General features: G+C 42.9%; 1 protein-coding gene across 1 annotated transcript in view; it reads left to right on the plus strand.

Annotated features, from left to right (window-relative positions):
- The window catches only part of LOC126470301 (protein purity of essence), a 475244-nt gene extending 455271 nt beyond the window's left edge, over window positions 1–19973 (plus strand). Inside the window, exons 82-83 of the mRNA XM_050098072.1 lie at window positions 266–425; window positions 19288–19973. Coding sequence (XP_049954029.1) covers window positions 266–425; window positions 19288–19355 — 228 coding nt within the window. The 3' untranslated portion in view covers window positions 19356–19973. The remainder of the gene's footprint in view (window positions 1–265; window positions 426–19287) is intronic.
- Window positions 19974–20740: the final 767 nt, after the last annotated feature.

Here is a 20740-nt window from a genome sequence, read left to right on the forward strand (position 1 = left end):
CAAGAATAACACTACATGCAGACAGTTGGGGTGCACACAACCCTTCCCAGGGGGTAACAGTGTGACAACAGGAAGTGCATGCAGCCACCCCTTAAATTAACCATGCCAAATCTGTCCATAACTCTGCTGGCACTGCTCTGATCTGGGACAAAAGCACAAGAAAAAGCTGATGTTTTGCAACATGCAAAAAACTAAATACTATTACTTTCATTGTTGTGTATAAAGTTAATGAAATTCAGTGATATTGTGTAATGATGTGTTGCAGAATTTGGCAGTGTCCTATGAGAAACTGTGGCCATCGACTCTCTCAACATTTTTGCGACATAACGATGAGTTGTTATTGAAGATGTCAGAAAAAATGTTCGCCTTTTACACAGAAGACCTCTTACCATGTGCTTCATTTGAAGAAGCGTTTGATGTGTTAGGTAAGTATGTTTTTTCATTTACTTTTCTTGGTTGCACCTATGAACTTTGTGATGAAAATGCTAAGTTTTTTTTTTTTACATTATTTATTCTGATCCCACATCAAATGAAGTAATTCTTCGTGAAGAGAAAATGATAATGAAAACTCTCCATAAAGAAAGTACTTTGTGTGTATCCTTCCTGCACATGAGGGATACTATTTGAAGTTACAAATATACAATGATATTTATGGACGTCACGGTATTGCAGGCTCTTAATAGTTACTACGTACAAGAAATCAGAGGACAAGAACAATGAAGGCACTGAACATCTCTGAAGTGCATTAAATAGGGGTCTTTGAGAGAAGACAGGATGTGTGCGCTCCATTTTCATAAATCTTTTGTGTTATTCTTGCTTCATTTTGGATGCTCAGTGTGCAGATAAGTATGACCTACATAGCCCAAAACCAACAACATTTTCCACACTGATATGATTAAGCTGGTCACAGATGCATGTAGGACAATTTAATAGACATCCTTTGTGATGAGGCCGCAGACATGCCATTTACCATGCAAAAGCAGATAGTGCATCGGGCATACAGGCTCTTTTATTCTAGAATTTCTGTCATTTCAAATGGTATCATTCCTTACCATGAAATCAATTTTCTTGTCCTCAGGGGGTTCACGTCTCGACTACATGATTGATGAACAAAAGGGATCCCAAGCCACTGTTCCATTACTAACCTTTGCACATGGGAAGTGTAACTCTGACTGTCCTATGTATTCCTCCCTTTAGAGGGCTAGCTAGTAGTAATGGCTGTGTAAGAGTGTGAGGACCCCAAGGCCACAAGCTGGATGATGGCCAAATGCCACCAGTCTATTACCATTAATTTGGGGCATGTTTCAGTGACAACCTGTGGGAATGAATGTGTGACTGCCCTGGTTGCAATGAAAGTACAAACCTCAATTAGAAAAATGAAAAAAAAATTTTTTGTCATCAGAATGTTTGTTGATAAGATGGAACACTTTTGAGGCAAAACGATCACTAGTAGGCAACCTCTGGGGAACCTGACATGGCCCTGCATCGATGGACTCTGTACTCACCAGCTGCTTGTTGGAATATTCCCTTAGAGATAGTAACAGAACATACCCCATAATACAAAACATGTTTGTTATGATAAAAATGGAGGATCATTTGATAAAGTATTACTGTTACATAAATCCATTAAGCAACTAGGAAATAATGATCTTTTTGTTGAGACAATAGCAGTACAGGAAGTAATAAAGTTAATAAAAATTAAGAAAACTGGAAAGTACGCATTCATAGTTTAGCTGCACTTAACACGTAATTCAAATAAAGGGGTTGCAACATGCTAAGATATGATGAATATAGACACAATAGAAAGAATGGGAACCAGAAGAGGATCCCTGGGATGCAATGTAAAAAATGGTTGATGACATGCTGAGTGTCTTAAGCCAGCTTAATTCAAGTAGAAAGATGTAATTCTGGCACCAAGATCAGCATATGCAAATAAACATACAATGCTGCATTTGAGAAAAAAATCCACACTCAGTTCTAAAATTATTCATGCAACTAAAGAGATCAATCACTAGTGGCTAGAACTAGTTTATATCCAAGGACAGTGCAACGATCTTTACTAAAGAAGAGGAAGGTTGCATCAATAGGAGAACCGTGGACTAAAAATGTATAGTGAAAGCCGTAAGGCTGTGGGGGTATGAACTTAGAAGCACCAGTAACGGAACGACCTACTCATATTGCTCCTCTCTCTCTCTCTCTCTCTCTCTCTCTCTCTCTCTCTCTCTTGTTGCAGAGTTATCACGATGATGAAAGAAGGAGATACAGAAATCTATTGGAAAGATGGCACTGATGATTTTAGCAGAACTTACATGGAGAAATTGTAACTTCTACTGTGGACAACACTGGTCCATGTCCAAAAGAGAGATATTTTAGGCTCCCTGAATCTCCTGTACCACGGAGTTAAAATTTTTATGGGAATAATGACATAGGAACAATGACATCATTGATGAATGTATGGATGATGGCACCATTGTGTTTATCAGTGACTTAAATCACACACACCACTTGACTATGTGGTGTATCAGTTCATACTTCACCCTTAGTAACATTGTGCAGTGTCTGCTTACTCCCTCATAATTATATTGATAGTGAGATCCTAAAGAAATCTCTGCCATTTATTCTCCTTGTATACATTAACGGACACAGTGTGCTTTGAGACTCTTCCAGCACCTGCCCCAGAGGTTGAGTTTTAGAAGATCTGCTTCAGTTATAAGAACTTCATTTTCTAACTGTGGATAAAATAATGGATTTCAGCACTGCATTGGTGTTATTCCAAACACAATCATATTTGCTCTCATGCCCTTACAGATAATGCTTCATGGGAACTAGGAAGTGACTTCTTGTCCAGCAACACACAGCCAAGAAGTTTCAAGAGAGGAAAAGAGAGAAATTTCTGAATGACAGCAGCAGAAATAGATGCTCAGTGAGCCTAACTGTGACATTGTCCAGGAATGGGCAGACCATATTACAGAAGTAACCCACAAAGCCATTGATGGGTCCATTCAGAAATTTGCCTTTTGTTTTATGGGACAACCTGTTCTGTGGTGGTATAGCAGTTATAATATTCATTAAGAAACAGACAGCTGATGCTATGAAGATCCAGAAGCAGTCCATTCATAGAAAATATAACAATGTTTCAGTTAGCCAGAGCTAAAGTTCGAAAGGTGTTTAAGGAAGATTTCTGAGACATCATAAATATACCCTGTCACAACTGCATTGAATAATGAGATCCTAGTGTCCAGTCCAACAGATGTGTGGCACAACACTTCATCCATATCACCAGCTTAGTCACAAATTTGATCTGCATCATGACACTATAAACAGGGAGAGGCTAAATTTTTGTGTTGGACATCACACAGGTGCACACTCAACAGCAAAAAGACTTGGCCACTGTAAACAAAATTGTAGGAAAATCTGACCATTTGGCAATAGAAGCATAAAAACTGGGTCTGGGTGAGAGATCAGACAGAGGAAGTGGGTCGCTGATTGAGGATATGAGAGATATCCGATGCTCACTGTGTATTCACCTATCCTTTTGTGCCAAGGATTGCTTATTGTACGACACAGATTATGGACCTGACTGAATGTTTGAATCGCAGTGACAGAGTCTGCATACAAACAAATATGAGGCACAGATATCTGTTTGTCGCTCCCTTATGTTATATTTACGTGACCCACAATTTTTCATTTAAGCAAGAGCTGATGAGCAGTAGTATGAGAAGACAGGTTGATGTTCCCAGTAAAGTTATGAGTGAAGTTTATGAGAAGACGTATGATGCAGAGGTTTTATGAATATTACTTGCCAGTTGTTGGTCTGGCAATTTAAAGAAGATGAAAAATGTAAATGCTAAGTAATAGTCCTCCAGTGAGCTTCAAACCCACAGCAAAAACAGCTATTGCTTTAGACAGTGATCACATTAAATGTTAGCAAGCCAGTGCTGTTTTTCGTGCTCTGTCATCGCCATAGTGACAGCTGACACATATAATTTGCGATGGAATGACGTTTCTGGACTCAGAACCATAAATCTAATAACCCAAGTTTGCATATTAAATGAAAATCGCTTAGATTATTTAATGCAAGTGACAGAAAAAATCAGGTTAATTTAGCAGGATAAATCTGTGCCATTCCTGAAAGCAAGTTGACAATCGCAGAGTAGCCAAACATATCATACAGTGTTGCCAGTTTTAATAGCCACAGGAGTAGTATGTTTATGCTGCCTATGTTTCCTTGAGCAGGCTTGAAAGTGCAGAATGTATCTTGCCTCTCAAAGATGCGTTTGGCAGTTGACAAAGGGCAGAAATATCACCAGTGTTAACCAATGACTTTTTACTCCCATTTCTGAAACTAGGCTTACGGGCTAGGATGTAGATACTAAAATCACTCAGGTGCACTGACTGCAAGCTGAAAATCCTTAATCAATAGCTGTAACAATTATTATTGTTTTTCTTTCTCAGGGATGCTGAAAACTGAAAATTCAATCACTGGTTGTAGTGTAAGAATTATACACACCTAACACAACTTATGATCATTATAGACTTCAAAAAGATTTCATGAAAACAGTGTCATTGGCACTACCCCAAAACAGAGGAACGCAAAGCCAATAACAGAGCATTCATTGCAAAATGCAAACATCAACAATGAAATTCTGCAAGCTACTTATAATAAAAAGCCTCATATCATACAAGTTAACTGTGCAAAGGAACTATGCTCAATATTCGCAATTACTGAAAAAGTGCGGTGCAAAAGGTTCCAGAAATTAAAACAGAGAGTGTATGAGTAAAAAGGAATGCAGTATGCTGACTCCACAATCTTTTAATATGTCATTCTAAAGTAAAACTGTCAGTAATCTATAATAAACAGAACAATGCTAAGTAACTTCTGACCATAATGATTACAAAGCAATCATTGTTGATGGTACTTTCTTAAAAGCAAGAACATCCATATTAACAAACTGTTCAGTTTGCAGTAGGCTTATAATAGAAAGAGACAGAAATAGCAATAAGAAGTTTATCTAGTTGAGAGTAGAGCTCATATTACCAATGTAGTGCCTTGCAGCCTGTCCAATTTTTTGTTAGGTTATTGTCTGACGGGTCGATATTAACCTCTCTAGGCCATCGCAGTATTTATGTGAGAATCGTCAAGGAGCAATTGTTAGAACAAACTGCTATATTAACTAGCAATTAGTGAAATAAGTTAGCGATCATTGCCCGAGCTCAACGCTTGCATTTTTCAGCATGTCCCAAAACAGTCATAAAGTCTGTACACTACTTTGTGGTTAATAATGCCTAGAGCACATTTACTTGTCTGCAGAAGCAGCCCACCAGCTACTTTTTAACTGAAAGAATTGTGCAGACAACTAGTGCAAAATCAGAATGACCAATATACAGAAAACTTAGTAATCTCACAGATGACACCAGCACAGACAAACATGAAAAAGTCATTGGAAAATGTAACAATGTCGTCAGAATTTTGGCTAAACTCAGAAGCAGGTCAAACAAAATAACATGGTTTATTCTCAGTGCAACAAGTCTTGTAACAGCCATTAACTCCCATAGCTAGTCATTTGCTCTGCAAGGCTACCTTTGCTTAGTTACACCATCTTCTTCTGTCTCCATACATTATGCTTTGGGGGAAAAACTGCTGAGCACCTAAAGCTCCCACTGTCACGTCCAGCACTTCTGCACTAAATCACAATGCTCATATTCAGATGTTTACTGGTTATGAAATTCTGTGTCCACACACAGAAACAGAATTTATTCTTGTATTCTTGCGGTACCCAGAATGAGCTCAAACAATTTCTGTTGATCCCATATGTCAGCTTTGATAAACTGATATATTGCAAAAATAAATCTGCATCGATTTGACCACAGACTTCTCTTCTATCCCCAACAAGGGACAACAACCAACTCGTCAATTCCATGAGTTCCTACCAGTTCGCAGAAGTTTTAAGATTAATGCATTTTTGCTAATTGCCACTGTAGCTACTATTTGTTTGGTGTCTTGATGCACCCATGAGGCTTTACACTACTATAGGCTACTTTGCCCCTAAAACTACTACTGTACAATGTGCCGAGTTTTGACCAAATCTCAGGTAACTATCTCACTGTAAACATCAGAAAAGTTCTCAAGATATCACAAGAAACTGTCACATCAGATCCAGGCCAACCCACATCATTAATAGTTGTATACAAATGGAAACATCCAGCTTGCCTACCATTCTCAGCCCATAGTTTGTTAGTGAGCAAAAGAGGTGGAGGGTTTGAACAAACATTAGAAGAAATCTTTTACATATTTTGCGTGGGATGCAGAAGGTGGCAGTAGAGGACAAGAAGAAATGAATTTGAAATAACAAAAAAATAGCCTTAAAAATTCCCTCATAATTTATTACTTTTCAAGTATGTATGCAGAGAACAAATGAAAGATAAATTTAATATTTAAAAATAAAGGAAAACTAACTCATATTTTATCACCTCGGGTTCAACACATTTCTGTCGCAAAGTGATCTTCCACCAGCTATCACTGATGGAAAATTGAGAAAATACGAGTAAAGAAAATAAAATGTTTTCAGTGCAGTAATATCTTGTCCAGACTCTCCTCATTATTTGTAACTTTAATCATGCATCTTGACATGGACTCTGTGAGAAGTCGGACATAATGGCCAGAAGAGACAACTTTCTTCCAGGCTTCAAGAATGCAGTCTCAAAGTGCATCAAAAGAAGTTTTCCTTAGTTATTTAGTTTCGTGTTCCATGAACCATTGTGCCCAAAAGATCATAGTCATATGGAATGAGTCATTTTAAATTCACACCACAAATTAATGTGTACGTATGGCTACATTCTGAACATTTCTCAGCTTTTTTCTTCCCTGCTCCCATAAAAAAAAGAAAAAAGATATACAGTTAGTAAATCCTACACACCACTTTCTGCACATTACAGTAACTGAAATTCTTCTATGGAATTGGAGGAGTTGTCAATGTGAAACCTTCTCAGTTTGTTTTCAAATCTTTATCTTGCTGTCTGTTAGACATTTTATATCACTGGTTAAGTGGTCAAATTTTTTGTTGTAGTGTTGTGTCCCCTTTTTGTGCAAAAGGCAGTTTCATGTGGAGTTACGAACGTCACTGGTATTGTAATTGTGTACATCACTGTTCCTTTTGAACTGTAGTGGATTATTTACAACAAACTTCATGAGGAAATAAATATAGTATGAAGCAGTGGTCAGGATGCCCAACAGTATGATCATGGGCAAGCATGACATTATATTCTTACAGCATGTTTTTCCTTCTTTCTTAAAGATGAGTTGCCCAAAAACATTATTCAATATGACATTATTGAATGAAAATATGCAAAATGTGTCAACTTACTGATTTTTGTCTTCCCAAGATTTGCAATGATTCTAAATGCAAATGTAGCTGAACTGAGTTGTTTTAGGAGTTCCAAAATATGCATTTCCCAATTTAAGTGCTCATCATTATGGACACCTTAAAATTTTGAAGTTTCCCTCCTATTTATTATTTCCTTGCCATATGTTACACTTATCGTTGGTGTAGTACCCCTAGATGTGCAGAAATGAATATGTTGTGTCTTTTTAAAGTTGAGGGTGAGACCATTCACAGAAAACCAGTCAATGAAACTTTTAAGAATTTTGTTTACAATTTTTTCTGTTCTTGTATATGTGCTTGGATTGATTACAATACTAGTGTCATCTGCAAAAGAACTAATTCTCCTTGTTGTATATTAGATGCAAGATCATTTACGTAGATGAGGATCAGTAGTGGACCAACGATTGATCCTTGGGGGAACTCCTGTGCACGATTTCTCCCCAGTCAGAATTATGACCCCCAGACTGTATTGGTTGATATCATCAACAATTTTTCTCCTTTAGGCCCAACAGTATAATACATGTCTTATAACAACATGATTATTAGAATAGAGTGGAACTTTGATGTTACATTCTCCAATTTTACTTTTTTCATTATTCTACACCATAAATTTGTAGTCCCTGTGAAAAACCCATTAGATCAATCCTAAAAATCCCCTTTTTTTATGCTTCATCCTAGTAAGATTGTCTCGATGCTGAACAAATGCAGAATTATGCATAGGTCATGAGCTCATGGTTACATTGATAGATGGCTCTCAGTCATGGTGCTCCAGGTTCAATTCCTGGCAGCATCGAGGATTTTTTTTGTGCTCGGAACGTTCGTGTGTGCGTGCGTGTGTGTGTGTGTGTGTGTGTGTGTGTGTGTGTGTGTTTTTTTCTCATCATTGTCATGCAATTCACTGAAGTGGCATAAAATAAAAACGAATTGAACCGCAACTGGCGACTAGGGTCTCTTGGCCATTAATGCCTTACACACATTTCATTTTTTTCTTCAGTGCATACCATTTGCACTGAATGAAGCCTCACATTCTTCACTATATGGGCATACGGCTTGATACCATGAGTTCCCTAGATTCTGTGAAGCCCTCCTGATTCTTTTGCAGAAATCCAGCTCCGTCAGGAAGCTGATAGCTACCAACTTCTCCTTGCTCCGTCAGGAAGCTGATAGCTACCGACTTCTCCTTATAGTCACTACATAGTCTTGACAATGTCTTGCCCTTCATGACCTTTAAATCGCTCTTGAACCATCGTTGCGCATGAAAATTCTGTTTTCACATGCTGCGTTCAGGTGGAGCTCCACAAATGCCACCTGGTATTAAACATTTTGCTCTCTGAGTTCCTGTTTTACAGCAGGTCTGTGTGCATGCAGTCCAGTTTGCCTCACCCTTCAGTGAACAGTGCCACTTTAGCTGTAGGAGTTGATCTCTCACAACTGCTTCATGTGTAAGAAGCAAGCTGTCGGCTCTTCTGCACAAGTTCTCTGTCCTGGTGCATTTTCAGTCTGTTCCTACCCGAGTCAGGAAATCTGTTGGTAGTGCATCTTTCAAAATAATTCCTCCAACATCTCTTTGCAGTGGCAGGTGGCACACCACACATCCTGCAGAATCTCTACCTGAAAACTTACCTTCTTCAGTCAGAGCTTGACTCTGTCTTGAACTGAATGCTATCAGTAAGCAGTTGCAACTGACAGCCTGCAAGGGCAATTTCTGCTTGCCATTCTTATACTGATGCCTGAGGGAAGAAATAAACATTTATATCTCTGTCAAAAGGAGCAGTAGTTGTGTCATACCGAGGAAGACATGTTCAAAAATTCTTGCTGCTTTAGGTCTGCCCTTAAGCCAATGTGGCTTCAGCTTGTGGAGGTTGAGTGAGCCAAGTTACTAAGGTGCTTTTTTTTTTGAGATCGTGGAGTAGAATCCCGCCTATGAAATTGATGATTTTGTCTTGAGTTCGTGTTCACCCATGCATGCCTGTCTGTGTGTCCCTGAATAAACATTATTAAATTAGTCTGTGACCCTACGCGAGTGTGTGTCTTCGGCCACAAATAACAGAGTTTGAAGAAGTGGGTGTCTTCTTTTTGGCGTAAGTAAATTTAATTACTTACCAATTTTATTTTTATATCACATTTTCTTTCTTAGCCAAAAGGAAAGAGACTGGCTGTTCTTCATTTCCTGTCAGAGAATGCCTAAAATATTGACTGATGAAGAAAGTATTGCAGAATTACTTCACAAAGATGATGCGAATCTGTGGGAAGATTCTCTGATTTTGAAGACAACTGTGTTGAAGAAAATGAACATGAAACTGATTCAGTCATTTCTGTTACTTCTGGTGGTGGAATGGTGACTCTAAAAAATGACACACTTTTTTTTTCTGGGCAGAGATGGTAAAAGCAAATTGAGCAGCCAGCCATTTAGTTGAAGTACCATGCTAAAAAGCACAATATTATTAACACACATCTGTGGCAAAGGGAACAAAAACATCGGAACAGACCTTCTTTCTTTACTTTGACGAGAATATAATTGAGAGATTAGTTACTTGCTTTATGAAAACTGCCACAAATTTTGAGAGGAGTCGTGATGCTCAAGTTACAGGTCAATTTGAAATGAAGGCATTGCTTGGCTTATTACTGTTTGCTGGAACCTACAGCTTACCATCTCCACTTCAGAGATACGCGTGAGCGGGACGGAAATGGAACTTTTTTCCCAGGCTATGTCTTACCAGGGATTTTCGTTCTTGCTTCTCTCTATTCAGTTTGATAACGCCACTGACTGAGATGAGAGAAAGAAGGCTGGCAAATTGGCTGCTATTTGTGCATTTCGTCTACTCACAGGAGTAAACTTTATGAAAGTCTACACCTCTACGGATTATTTGGCGATTTATGAGCAACTCATTCCATTTCAAGGTGGTTGCTCATTTAGGCAGTATTTGCCTGAAAAACCTAAGAAATGTGGAATAAAAGTGTTTGCCTTAGTATATAATAGAACATTCTACTTGCACACATTTGAGGTGTATGCAAGAATGCTGCCTGATGGTCCGTTCAGGCAGTGTTACAGTCCTTCAGATGTTGTTCAATGCCTTGTTGCTCACATAAGAGACTTGGAAGGAACATAACTGTTGATAACTGGTATACCATTAACTGGTATACCATTGTCCCACTTGCCAGAACACTGCTGGACATGAAGCTTACTTTAGTGGAAACATCATGGGGGGGGAGAGCATGAAATTCCTGCCAAGTTCCTGCCCAGTAAAAACACGAATGCGAGTTAAAGTTCATTTGGTTTCGCGAAAGAAATGTGCTAACATCATCAATTCAAACTGATTCCAAGATAGATTCAGAGACAGGTGTTGTTACCCCCCCTCACACACACACACACATTGTGAATTTCTACAATCACACTAATGAAGCAGTGGACACATGTGACCAGGTATGCAGCAATTATAGCGTAGGCCAAAGAAGAAGATGACATCTAGCTGTGTTGTTCGACTTTCTAAATCTCTCTGCTCTAAACTCATATACCATTTACAAAATGAACACTAATCAAAATATACAAAGAACAACATGTCTGGAGAAGCTTGCAAACAACTTCATCATGACCCCCTGCGGGTTCGGGGGTTAGAATAGGCCCGCGGTATTCCTGCCTGTCGTAAGAGGCGACTAAAAGGATTCTCAAATGTTTCGGCCTTATGTGATGGTCCCCTGTCGGGTTTGACCTCCATATCTCAAAATTTTTCCGAAGAGCGAGCCGATTGGGGAAGGGCGCCTTACTTGGTGCATTGTGTCCGTGTTGTGTTGAGAACTTTCGCCATCTTATTCGTCGTTGCATTGCAGTCTTGCCCGCTCTCCATCTCTTGGGCATCGATGCGCCCCTGCGTGCACTTTCTGCCAAGCACTGTGCAGGGCCATTTTCTGCACTGACGACGCCCATGGACCACATGTCACCTAACATCCAGCACGGTAGCCAGTCCGTTGTGGTGGGGCCGCCATGTACCATCTTGGTTGTAGCCCCCTGACAACACAGGGATCGCTCTGCTGATGCCTGCGCCGTTCACTCCCCACGTATGCCAAGGAGTAGATGCCCATCTCCCTGGGGCATCAGGACTCCCGGCAATGGCCATCCTGCCAGGTGGCTATTGCTGTGGCTGGGTGGCGCCCGTGGGGAGGGCCCTTGGTCGGAGTAGGTGGCATCAGGGCGGATGACCCGCAATGAAGCGTGGTACATCATCTCTCGCTGGCGGCCAACCGCCAGCAGTCTCTAAGCGTTCTCGGGCTCAATTTAATGCTCAGAAGTACGATCCGAAAACGTTCCCTTCCCTGGCCACGCCGTGGGAAGAGCGTAAGTCTCAGGATGGAGGTAACAGTTATTCGCCCTGATTCTTAGTTTGCACGAGAGCTGATGGGGAGTCTTTTCTCTCCACAAAGCCTCAGTTCTTCGTCGAGCATTTAGAGGACAAGTTTGGGGAGGTGGAGGGCTTGTCTAAAATGCGCTCTGGGTCAGTACTGATACAAACGGCATCCTCCGCCCAGTCCCGCAGGTTACTTGCTTGTGACAAGTTGGGGGATGTTAACGTTTCTATTACACCACATAAGAGTTTAAATATGGTCCTGGGTGTTATTTTCCATAGGGATCTCCTTTTGCAGTCTGATGACGAGCTGCGCGCCAACTTAGAACGTAGAGGTGTTCATTTCGTCCGGCGCGTTCATCGGGGTCCGAGGGACAATCAGGTTGCTACCGGTGCCTTCATCTTGGCCTTCGAGGGTGATACATTACCGGAAAAGGTCAAGGTGATGGTCTACCGATGTGACGTCAAGCCCTATATCCCTCCCCCGATGCGGTGCTTCAAGTGCTGGAAGTTCGGCCATATGTCTTTCCGCTGCACTTCCAGCCTCACATGTCGAGATTGCGGACGCCCATCTCATCCCGATACTCCATGTGCCCCGCCTCCCATCTGCGTCAACTGCGGGGAGCACCATTCACCTTGCTCGCCTGACTGCAAAGTCTTTCAGAAAGAGCGCAAAATCATGGAATATAAGACCCTGGACCGGCTGACCTATACTGAGGCCAAACGGAAATATGACAGACTCCATCCTGTGAGAATGACATCTTCTTATGCAGCTGCTACAACAACTGTGCTAGCTCCATCAGTTTCGAGACTTCCAGCCAGCTCGATAAGCAGTAAGACTCCTCCTGCCACCTTGCCCATGGGGGGCTCTACCCAACCGGTTGCTCCTGCACCACCTACCTCGGGAGCAACCTCCTCCCACCCGTCGGGGACGTCCGTCCCCGCTTCTCAGCCGGAGAAGCGTCTAACTTCTTCGGCTACTCTCGCTCGTAAGAGTTCCCTTGGGACCCTGCCTTCCCAGGGTTCCACCAGCGGGAAGGATGACGGCCGCCAGTGGCATAAGTCCTCACCAGCGGCTGGGCGTAGGGCGTCACGATCCTCCTCTGTCCCGGAGACTGAATCGGTGAAGCCTTCCCAGCCGGTGAAACCCAAGGTTCACCGAGAGAAGTCCAAGAGAAAGACCTCTAAGGCCAAAGAACTTGCGTTGGCACCAACCCCACCGCACCTTTCGCGCTCTGCGTCTGAGGATGAAGTCGAGATTCTAGCGTCCACTGAGGACCTTGATCTCGCTGGTCCCTCAGACGCCATGGATGCCTCTCGTACGGGTACTGAATCGGTGGCAGTGAGTGAACAAGCGGCGTAAATTGCCTTCCCAGTCATTTCACGTCTTTCTCAGCCATGGACAATACCATCCTCCAGTGGAACTGCGGCGGTTTTTTCCACCATTTAGCTGAGCTCCGCCAACTTCTCAGCCTTCGCTCTTTCTTCTGCATTGCTCTCCAGGAAACTTGGTTTCCAGCGATGCGAACCCCCGCCCTCCGTGGCTATCGGGGTTATTATAAGAACCGAGCAGCTTATGAAAGGGTGTCTGGTGGCGTCTGCATATATGTCCTTCACACTCTGCACAGCGAGTCTGTCCCTCTCCAGACGCCTTTAGAGGCTGTCGCTGTACGCGTGTGGACGCCACAGGCTGTTACCGTCTGCAGTCTTTACATTCCACCGGATGGTGATGTCTCGCAGCATGTCCTGGCTGCACTGGTCGCCCAATTGCCGCCACCTTTCTTGCTATTGGGCGATTTCAACGCCCATAACCCTCTGTGGGGTGGGTCAGTGGCCACAGGTCGAGGCGTCATCGTTGAGCATTTATTGTCGCAGCTCGATCTCTCGCTGTTAAATGATGGTGCCTTCACACACTTCAGTGTGGCGCATGGCACCTACTCCGCCATTGACCTTTCCATCTGTAGCCATAGCCTCTTACCATCTGTCCAATGGAGTGTGCATGACGACCTGTGTGGTAGTGACCACTTTCCGCTCTTTTTGTCACTACCACAGCGTCACTCTTCTGGGCGCCCTAGCCGATGGGCTATGAATAAGGCTGACTGGGATTTGTTCTCCTCCACTGCCGCTTTTGAGCCTCTCTCTACTGATGACATTGATGCGGTGGTTCAATCGGTCACCACCGGCATCGTTACTGCCGCCGAATCTGCCATTCCCCGTTCCTCTGGGTCCCCTCGGCGGAAGGCTGTGCCTTGGTGGTCGCCTGAGATCGCTGAAGCGATTAAAGATCGCCGGCGGGCGCTCCAGCGTCACAAGCGACATCCCTCCTTAGCCCACCTTATCGCCCTCAAACGGCTGCGTGCGCGGGCCCGCCTCCTTATCCGCCAAGGCAAGAAGGAGTGCTGGGAGCGGTATGTGTCCACCATTGGCCTCCATGTCACTCCCTCGCAGGTCTGTGCCAAGATTCGACGCGTCTACGGCTATCGGACCCCTGCCAGCGTCCCTGCGCTCTCACTGAATGGAGCCGTTTGTACTGCCTCCGACGTCATTGCAAATCGCTTAGCAGAGCATTTTGCTATAAGTTCCGCTTCTGCGAATTACCCCTAGGCCTTCCGCTCCATTAAAGAGTGGCTGGAACGTCGGAGCCTTTCGTTTCGCACCAACCACCCGGAATCTTACAATGATCCATTCAGTGAGTGGGAATTTCGCAGTGCCCTAGCTGCTTGCCCTGATACCGCTCCTGGGCCAGATGGCATCCACTGTCAGATGCTGAAACACCTTTCAGTGGACTGCCAGCGGCGCCTTCTCGATCTTTACAACCGTCTTTGGGTCGAGGGGGAGTTTCCGTCGCAATGGCGGGAAGGCATTGTCATCCCCGTTTTGAAACCTGGAAAGACCTCTCTGGCGGTGGACAGCTACCGTCCCATTAGCCTCACCAACGTTCTTTGCAAGTTGCTTGAACGGATGGTGAGCCGGCGCTTGCATTGGGTACTGGAGTCTCGGGGCCTTCTGGCTCCGTCTCAGGGTGGGTTCCGTAGAGGCCGCTCCGCCACCGACAATCTGGTGAGCCTGGAGTCAGCCATCCGTACTGCCTTTGCCCGCCGTCAGCACCTGGTCGCTGTCTTTTTCGACATGCGGAAGGCGTACGATACGACATGGCGTCATCACATTCTTTCTACGCTTCATGGATGGGGTCTTCGGGGTCCTCTGCCGATTTTTATCCGCAATTTTCTGTCGTGTCGTACCTTCCGCGTGCAAGTCGCGGCCTCGTATAGTTCCTCCCACGTCCAGGAGAACGGTGTGCCACAGGGCTCTGTTTTAAGTGTCTGTCTGTTTTTAATAGCCATTAACGGGCTTGCTGCGGCCGTGGGAAATTCTGTCTCCGCTTCCCTGTATGCTGATGACTTCTGCCTTTACTACAGCTCTACTGGCATTGCAGCTGTTGAACGTCAGCTACAGGGCGCTATCCGTAAGGCGCAGTCTTGGGCTGTAGCACATGGGTTTCAGTTTTCGGCAGCCAAGACCCGCGTTATGCATTTCTGCCGGCGCCGAACAGTCCATCCTGAGCCGCGGCTTTATCTTGCCGACGAACTTCTTGCTGTGGTGGAGACTCACAGGTTTTTGGGGGTGGTTTTCGATGCCCGGTTGACTTGGCTACCTCATATCCGGCAGCTTAAACAGACGTGTTGGCGGCATCTAAACGCTCTGAGATGCTTGAGCCACACCCGCTGGGGCGCCGACCGCTCTACCCTGTTGCGGCTCTACCAGGCGTTAATCCAGTCCCGTCTGGATTATGGGTGCCTGGCTTATGGCTCAGCATCCCCATCTGTGTTACGGGTGCTGGACCCAATTCTCCACAGCGGGATACGCCTTGCCACTGGTGCTTTCCGCACCAGCCCTGTGGACAGCGTACTAGCGGAGGCAGGTGTACCTCCACTGCGGGTACGACGCCAACAATTACTGGCTGCTTATGCTGCCCATGTTTTTAGTTTGCCCGGGCATCCAAATTACCGTGTCCTGTTCCCGCAGTCGGTCGTCCATCTGCCGGACCGTCGGCCCCGGTCGGGTTGTCCGATCGCCGTACGCATCAAGGAGCTTCTCTGCGGGCTTGGGTTTTTCCCTGTTCCTCCTCCTTTCCAGGCACCTCTGTGTACACCCCCGTGATGTGTTCCTCGCCCTTGCCTTCGGCTCGACTTGGCACAGGGCTCGAAGGACTCGGTCCCTCCAGAGGCCTTCCGCCGCCGCTTTTATTCCATCCTTGCCACGTATCAGGGCTCTGGAATTGTTTACACCGACGGTTCGATGGTTGCTGGTCGTGTCGGGTATGCGCTAATTCTGGGGAACCATTCCGAACAACGGTCCTTGGTGGCTGGCTGCAGCGTTTACACTGCTGAGCTAGTCGCCATCTTTCGAACCCTAGAGTATATCCGCTCCTGCTCAGGTGAGTCCTTCGTGATCTGTAGCGATTCCCTGAGCGGTTTACGAGCTCTCGACCAGTGTTTTCCTCGTTCTCATCTGGTAATGGCTATCCATGAGTCCCTGCATACTCTTGCGCGTTGCGGCCGCTCTGTGGTCTTTGTGTGGACCCCCGGTCATGTCGGTATCCCGGGCAATGAACATGTTGACCGCCTGGCGAAAGAGGCCACGTGTAAACCATCTCTGGATGTTGGCCTCCCAGAGACTGATTTGCGGGCGGTCCCCCGCCGAAAAGTTTTTGCGCTTTGGGACGCTGAATGGCGCGATCGGATTACACCCAATAAACTCCGTGCCATTAAGGAGACGACGACTGTGTGGCGGTCATCCATGCGAGCCAACCGCAGGGACTCCGTCGTCCTTTGTCGGCTCCGCATTGGCCACTCCCGGCTAACACACAGTTATTTACTGCGCCGGGAGGACCCTCCTGTATGTCGCTGCGGGGCGGCTTTGACAGTGGCCCACATTCTGTTAGCCTGCCCCCTTTTAACTGTGGTCAGGCAGACATTTGCGCCGCCTGATATGCTCCCTGCCCTTTTAACAGACAACTCCACTATGGCTGACTTAGTTTTACGTTTTATTCGGGCAGGGGGATTTTATCATTTAATTTGAGTGTTTCTGTTTATTTTATTGTTTTGTGTTGATGCTGGCCTTTGGCCTATGATTTTCAACAGATTTTTTTTTAATGTGTTTCTAAGTGGTTGGCTTTTCCTTTTTTATTTCTATGGTCGGCCAACCACCGTCACACTCTGTGTGGTTTTAGTTCGTTTTGTCTTGTCTTTGTCTCAGTTTCTCTTGTTCTGTATCGTCTGTGATCTCTTCTGTTCCTCGTTTTTATTCTCTGTGGGTGTTCTTTGCCTTTGGACAAAGGGACCGATGACCATAGCAGTCTGGTCCCTTTAATCCCCCAAACCAACCAACCAACTTCATCATGGGGAGTGTTATCAGGAGAATAGGTAACAGCCATATACCCCTCAATGTTAGGAACAGAATAACGTAGTTTCTGATGGCCATAGGAACAGGAATACAACAGCAGGATCAGCAACATCAAACACTGCAAACAGAAATTGGACTAACATTGCACAAACAGAAGAGATGCCTCATCAGTCAAAGTACAAATGACAACAAGCATTAAACAGTGTGTGCTACTTGTATGGAACATGTATGCAAAGTGCATTCCAAAGTTATCTACATAAGATGCTTAGCTCACTGAAATATTCTGATGTTCTGAAAAGCTCTGTGTTACTGCTGTATAGCAGTTTTAAGTATTAGGTTACACTTCTTTTGTTCCTCACATAATAAATCAAAGTGTCATTAAATGTTGTTAATTACATGCTGTTTTCTTCATTTATGTCCAAAGATCATCCATAGATCAATGCATTTCTTTTTTTTATGTTACTTCTTGTCATGCAAGTACTTACGGGTTAATAGCTGTTTTAGAGGTGTATAAGTACTCTTTAACATCCTTACTAGTGCACTGCTGGTCGAAGTATTCTACTGTTAATTTATTGGGAAAATGTAATCACTGCTTCCAAACACTCAGGGGTGTTAAGTATTAAGTTTAGCTGTACGGATTTATAAAGTTTGGTTCTGTCCTTTGAGAATAGCTCTCCAAAAGTTGCTTTTGGAGCTGGATATTTTCTCTGACCCAAGGCACCATATCTTTCACAACATAAGCTACTGGAAGAAAAATGTTTGAATTATAGTGAAACTGATGTGCAGTAAGGTGAGCTATTTCATTACTCTCATACTTGATTTCAAAATTTGAATGAACATTGTCCAAGCTTTCGCCATCTTTTATATTCTAGTGAATTCATACAAATAATAAAAAAAAATAGAAACATGGAGCTTTGAACTCTGCACCTTCAGATTACCATTCCACTCCTTTAACGATTATGTAATGAAAGACGGGTGTTGGAGAAGTCTCCTTGAACATATGTTCATCTAATGTAATTTTGTGGCTTTGAACTTCATTCTAAAATGTGTGAATTTATCATTTCAGCTTGCAAAAGATGAGAATGAGCAATTTTGAAAAAAAGAGAAAAAAAATAGTTGTAAAATTGATCTTTTATTCTTGATTAATCATGAATGGTACATAGTGAGGCCTTATAAGCACATTCTTAAAACTTTTGTAGCCTCTGTGCCTCATATTTGTAGTTATCCAGATGTTGTTGCTGCAGTTCGAACATTGTCAGGTCTGTAGTCATGTTGTAAAGTAAGCAATCCTTAGCACATAGGGCATAGGTGAATACATAGTGAGTGTCAGATATAAGTTATCATCTCAATCAGTGACCCACTTGCCCTGTCTGATATCATGCCCTGGCCTGACTTTTATGCTGCTGTTGCCAAGTGATCCAATTTTTCTGCTGTTTGTCACAGTGCTTCAGTTCTTTTGCTGTCAAGTGTACAACTATCCATTTACAATCCCTACTTTGCCAGAAACAGGTAAGATTCAGTGTAGCATTCTACATAATCCCAATTTGTGATCAGAAGTACCCAGCCTAGCTGCTTTAAGGAGAATTTGGAGTGATGACCACTACTGCAATTAATGCCTTTCCTAAAATCAAAAAAGGATAGTGTGTGATATCACCCTTACATCTTGCATGGGGAAAGACTCTAGAAATGATCACTAACCATCATCTTGTCTAGGTTTTGGAATCCAGAAAGCTACGTAGCTGCTCCCAATATGGATTTAGAACATACCACCTTACTGCAGTCTTCTTTGATATTGAGAAAGCTTATCTTGAAAGCACAAAATTGCTGATCCACTTGATCGATTGGGAATATGAGGACACCTTCCTCTTCTTATACTTCTTCTTTGATAAAATGTTACTTGCATTATAGTGTCAGAGACACGGTGTCAAATTGCTTCTTTCAAGTGAATGGTGTATCCCAAGCAAGAGTAGGTAATATCATTTTTTTGTCATTGCCATCAGCAGTATTAAATCAACAATAAGGAAACCACTGAAGCACCTGTATTTTGTCTATGTAACTAATACTTTAGGTCTCCTTTTCGATCCACATGAAATTTTTTAGCTTATAAATTTAAACTTTCCTGATGTACTAAGTTGTGATACCAGTTATTTCTGTTACAGAGTTAAGAGCATCATTGGATACAGAGCCATTAGCACACATCCAGCTCGTCCTTTCATATGGAGCCTAGTCACCAGCCCCGAATATCGAAAAGACGTTCGTAATTTCCTTTGGAGAAGCAATTTGTGATTTTACACATTGTGTTTACGTAAACATGAAACCATGTGACTTCAAAAAATTAAATAGTGCAATTTTTTGTGAACAGATGTACATAATGAAAAGTGAACTTGTGACATGGACTGTACAAATACAGCAAATTTGATGGTGTTATTTTTAAGTCCTTGGATGTTAGGAGTGTCTATAAAGTGTGGACTTTTTGGAATAAAAATTACAAAATTCCGTGTAGAAAGTGACATTTTAATAATAATTAGTGAACATAACATTGTGTAACCTTTCATGCAGTGTAGATTGTAGTGTTTCAGCCCGAGTGAAAATTATTTCCTATATAATTACTCCCAGTGATAAATTTGAGAGAAGGTGCTTCATCCTTTTGTTTATTCCACCCCTGAAGAGAGGAACTGACGGCTTCTGCCTTGCGTAAAATCAATGGTATGTATCCCTGATACTCAGTTTGCTTGTCAAGAAACATATGCAAAGCCCAACAAACAGTTTAAAAAAAAGTCACTACTGTTGCAGTATGTCTAATCAGAAGTACCCCAAGTGTTGAATAAATTGTTTTTTAAAGATATTTCTGTAGTGTGGCCTATGATTTCATCGATTTTTTGAAGCAGATGCAGTTATGGTAAGGTCAATATGTTACACAATCTAGGTCTCTTGTGGCATTGATGTAGGTAACAATAGTCCAGTTAGTGATATGAGTGCATCACTGTAGCATATTAGTATGCTTACAAACTCTCTATAGTCAAATACAGTATTCTTCAGAAATAATTGTTCAAATAAAGAAATATTTTTGAGAGGAAAGTGCTATTCAGAGTTAAAGCATCACATTGTGCACTATCATGAGTCTGTAGTCCTTGCAAAACAGTACTTATTCATTCTTTAAAGGTACTTAGAACTGATTATCATCATCTGAATAATAATTTGTCATATTATACATCTTAATGCAAAATTCTAAGTTCTTGTAGTTTAAGTCAAGAGCAGTGTCGGACTTTGTTAGAGGAAAGATGTGACCTTGCAGTTAAGTTTCAAGCATTCAGGAAGTTACAAAGGTTTCTTACGTGTGTATCTTCTGTTCAATAGTAGATAGTGCAGCCTCATCTTCAAGTAGGATTCATAGCGTGACTTTGTGTGCTGTCATTGTATGTGCCAAAAGTTCCTTAGTCAGATTAGTTGCAAGGCACCATTGGGAAGATAAGTTGCTTAGGAAGGTGGCTAACACTCTGTGGTTGATTAAACTGAGTGTTCGGCCGTAGTCTTCATCTTTCCAGCCATTAATAAATAATTATATCTTCATATGGCGGTGTGCTATGTTGTAACTTAATGAGTTTTACATCA

This window comes from Schistocerca serialis, chromosome 3 (assembly GCF_023864345.2).
Source record: "Schistocerca serialis cubense isolate TAMUIC-IGC-003099 chromosome 3, iqSchSeri2.2, whole genome shotgun sequence".
Classification (NCBI taxonomy): Eukaryota; Metazoa; Arthropoda; class Insecta; order Orthoptera; family Acrididae; genus Schistocerca; species Schistocerca serialis.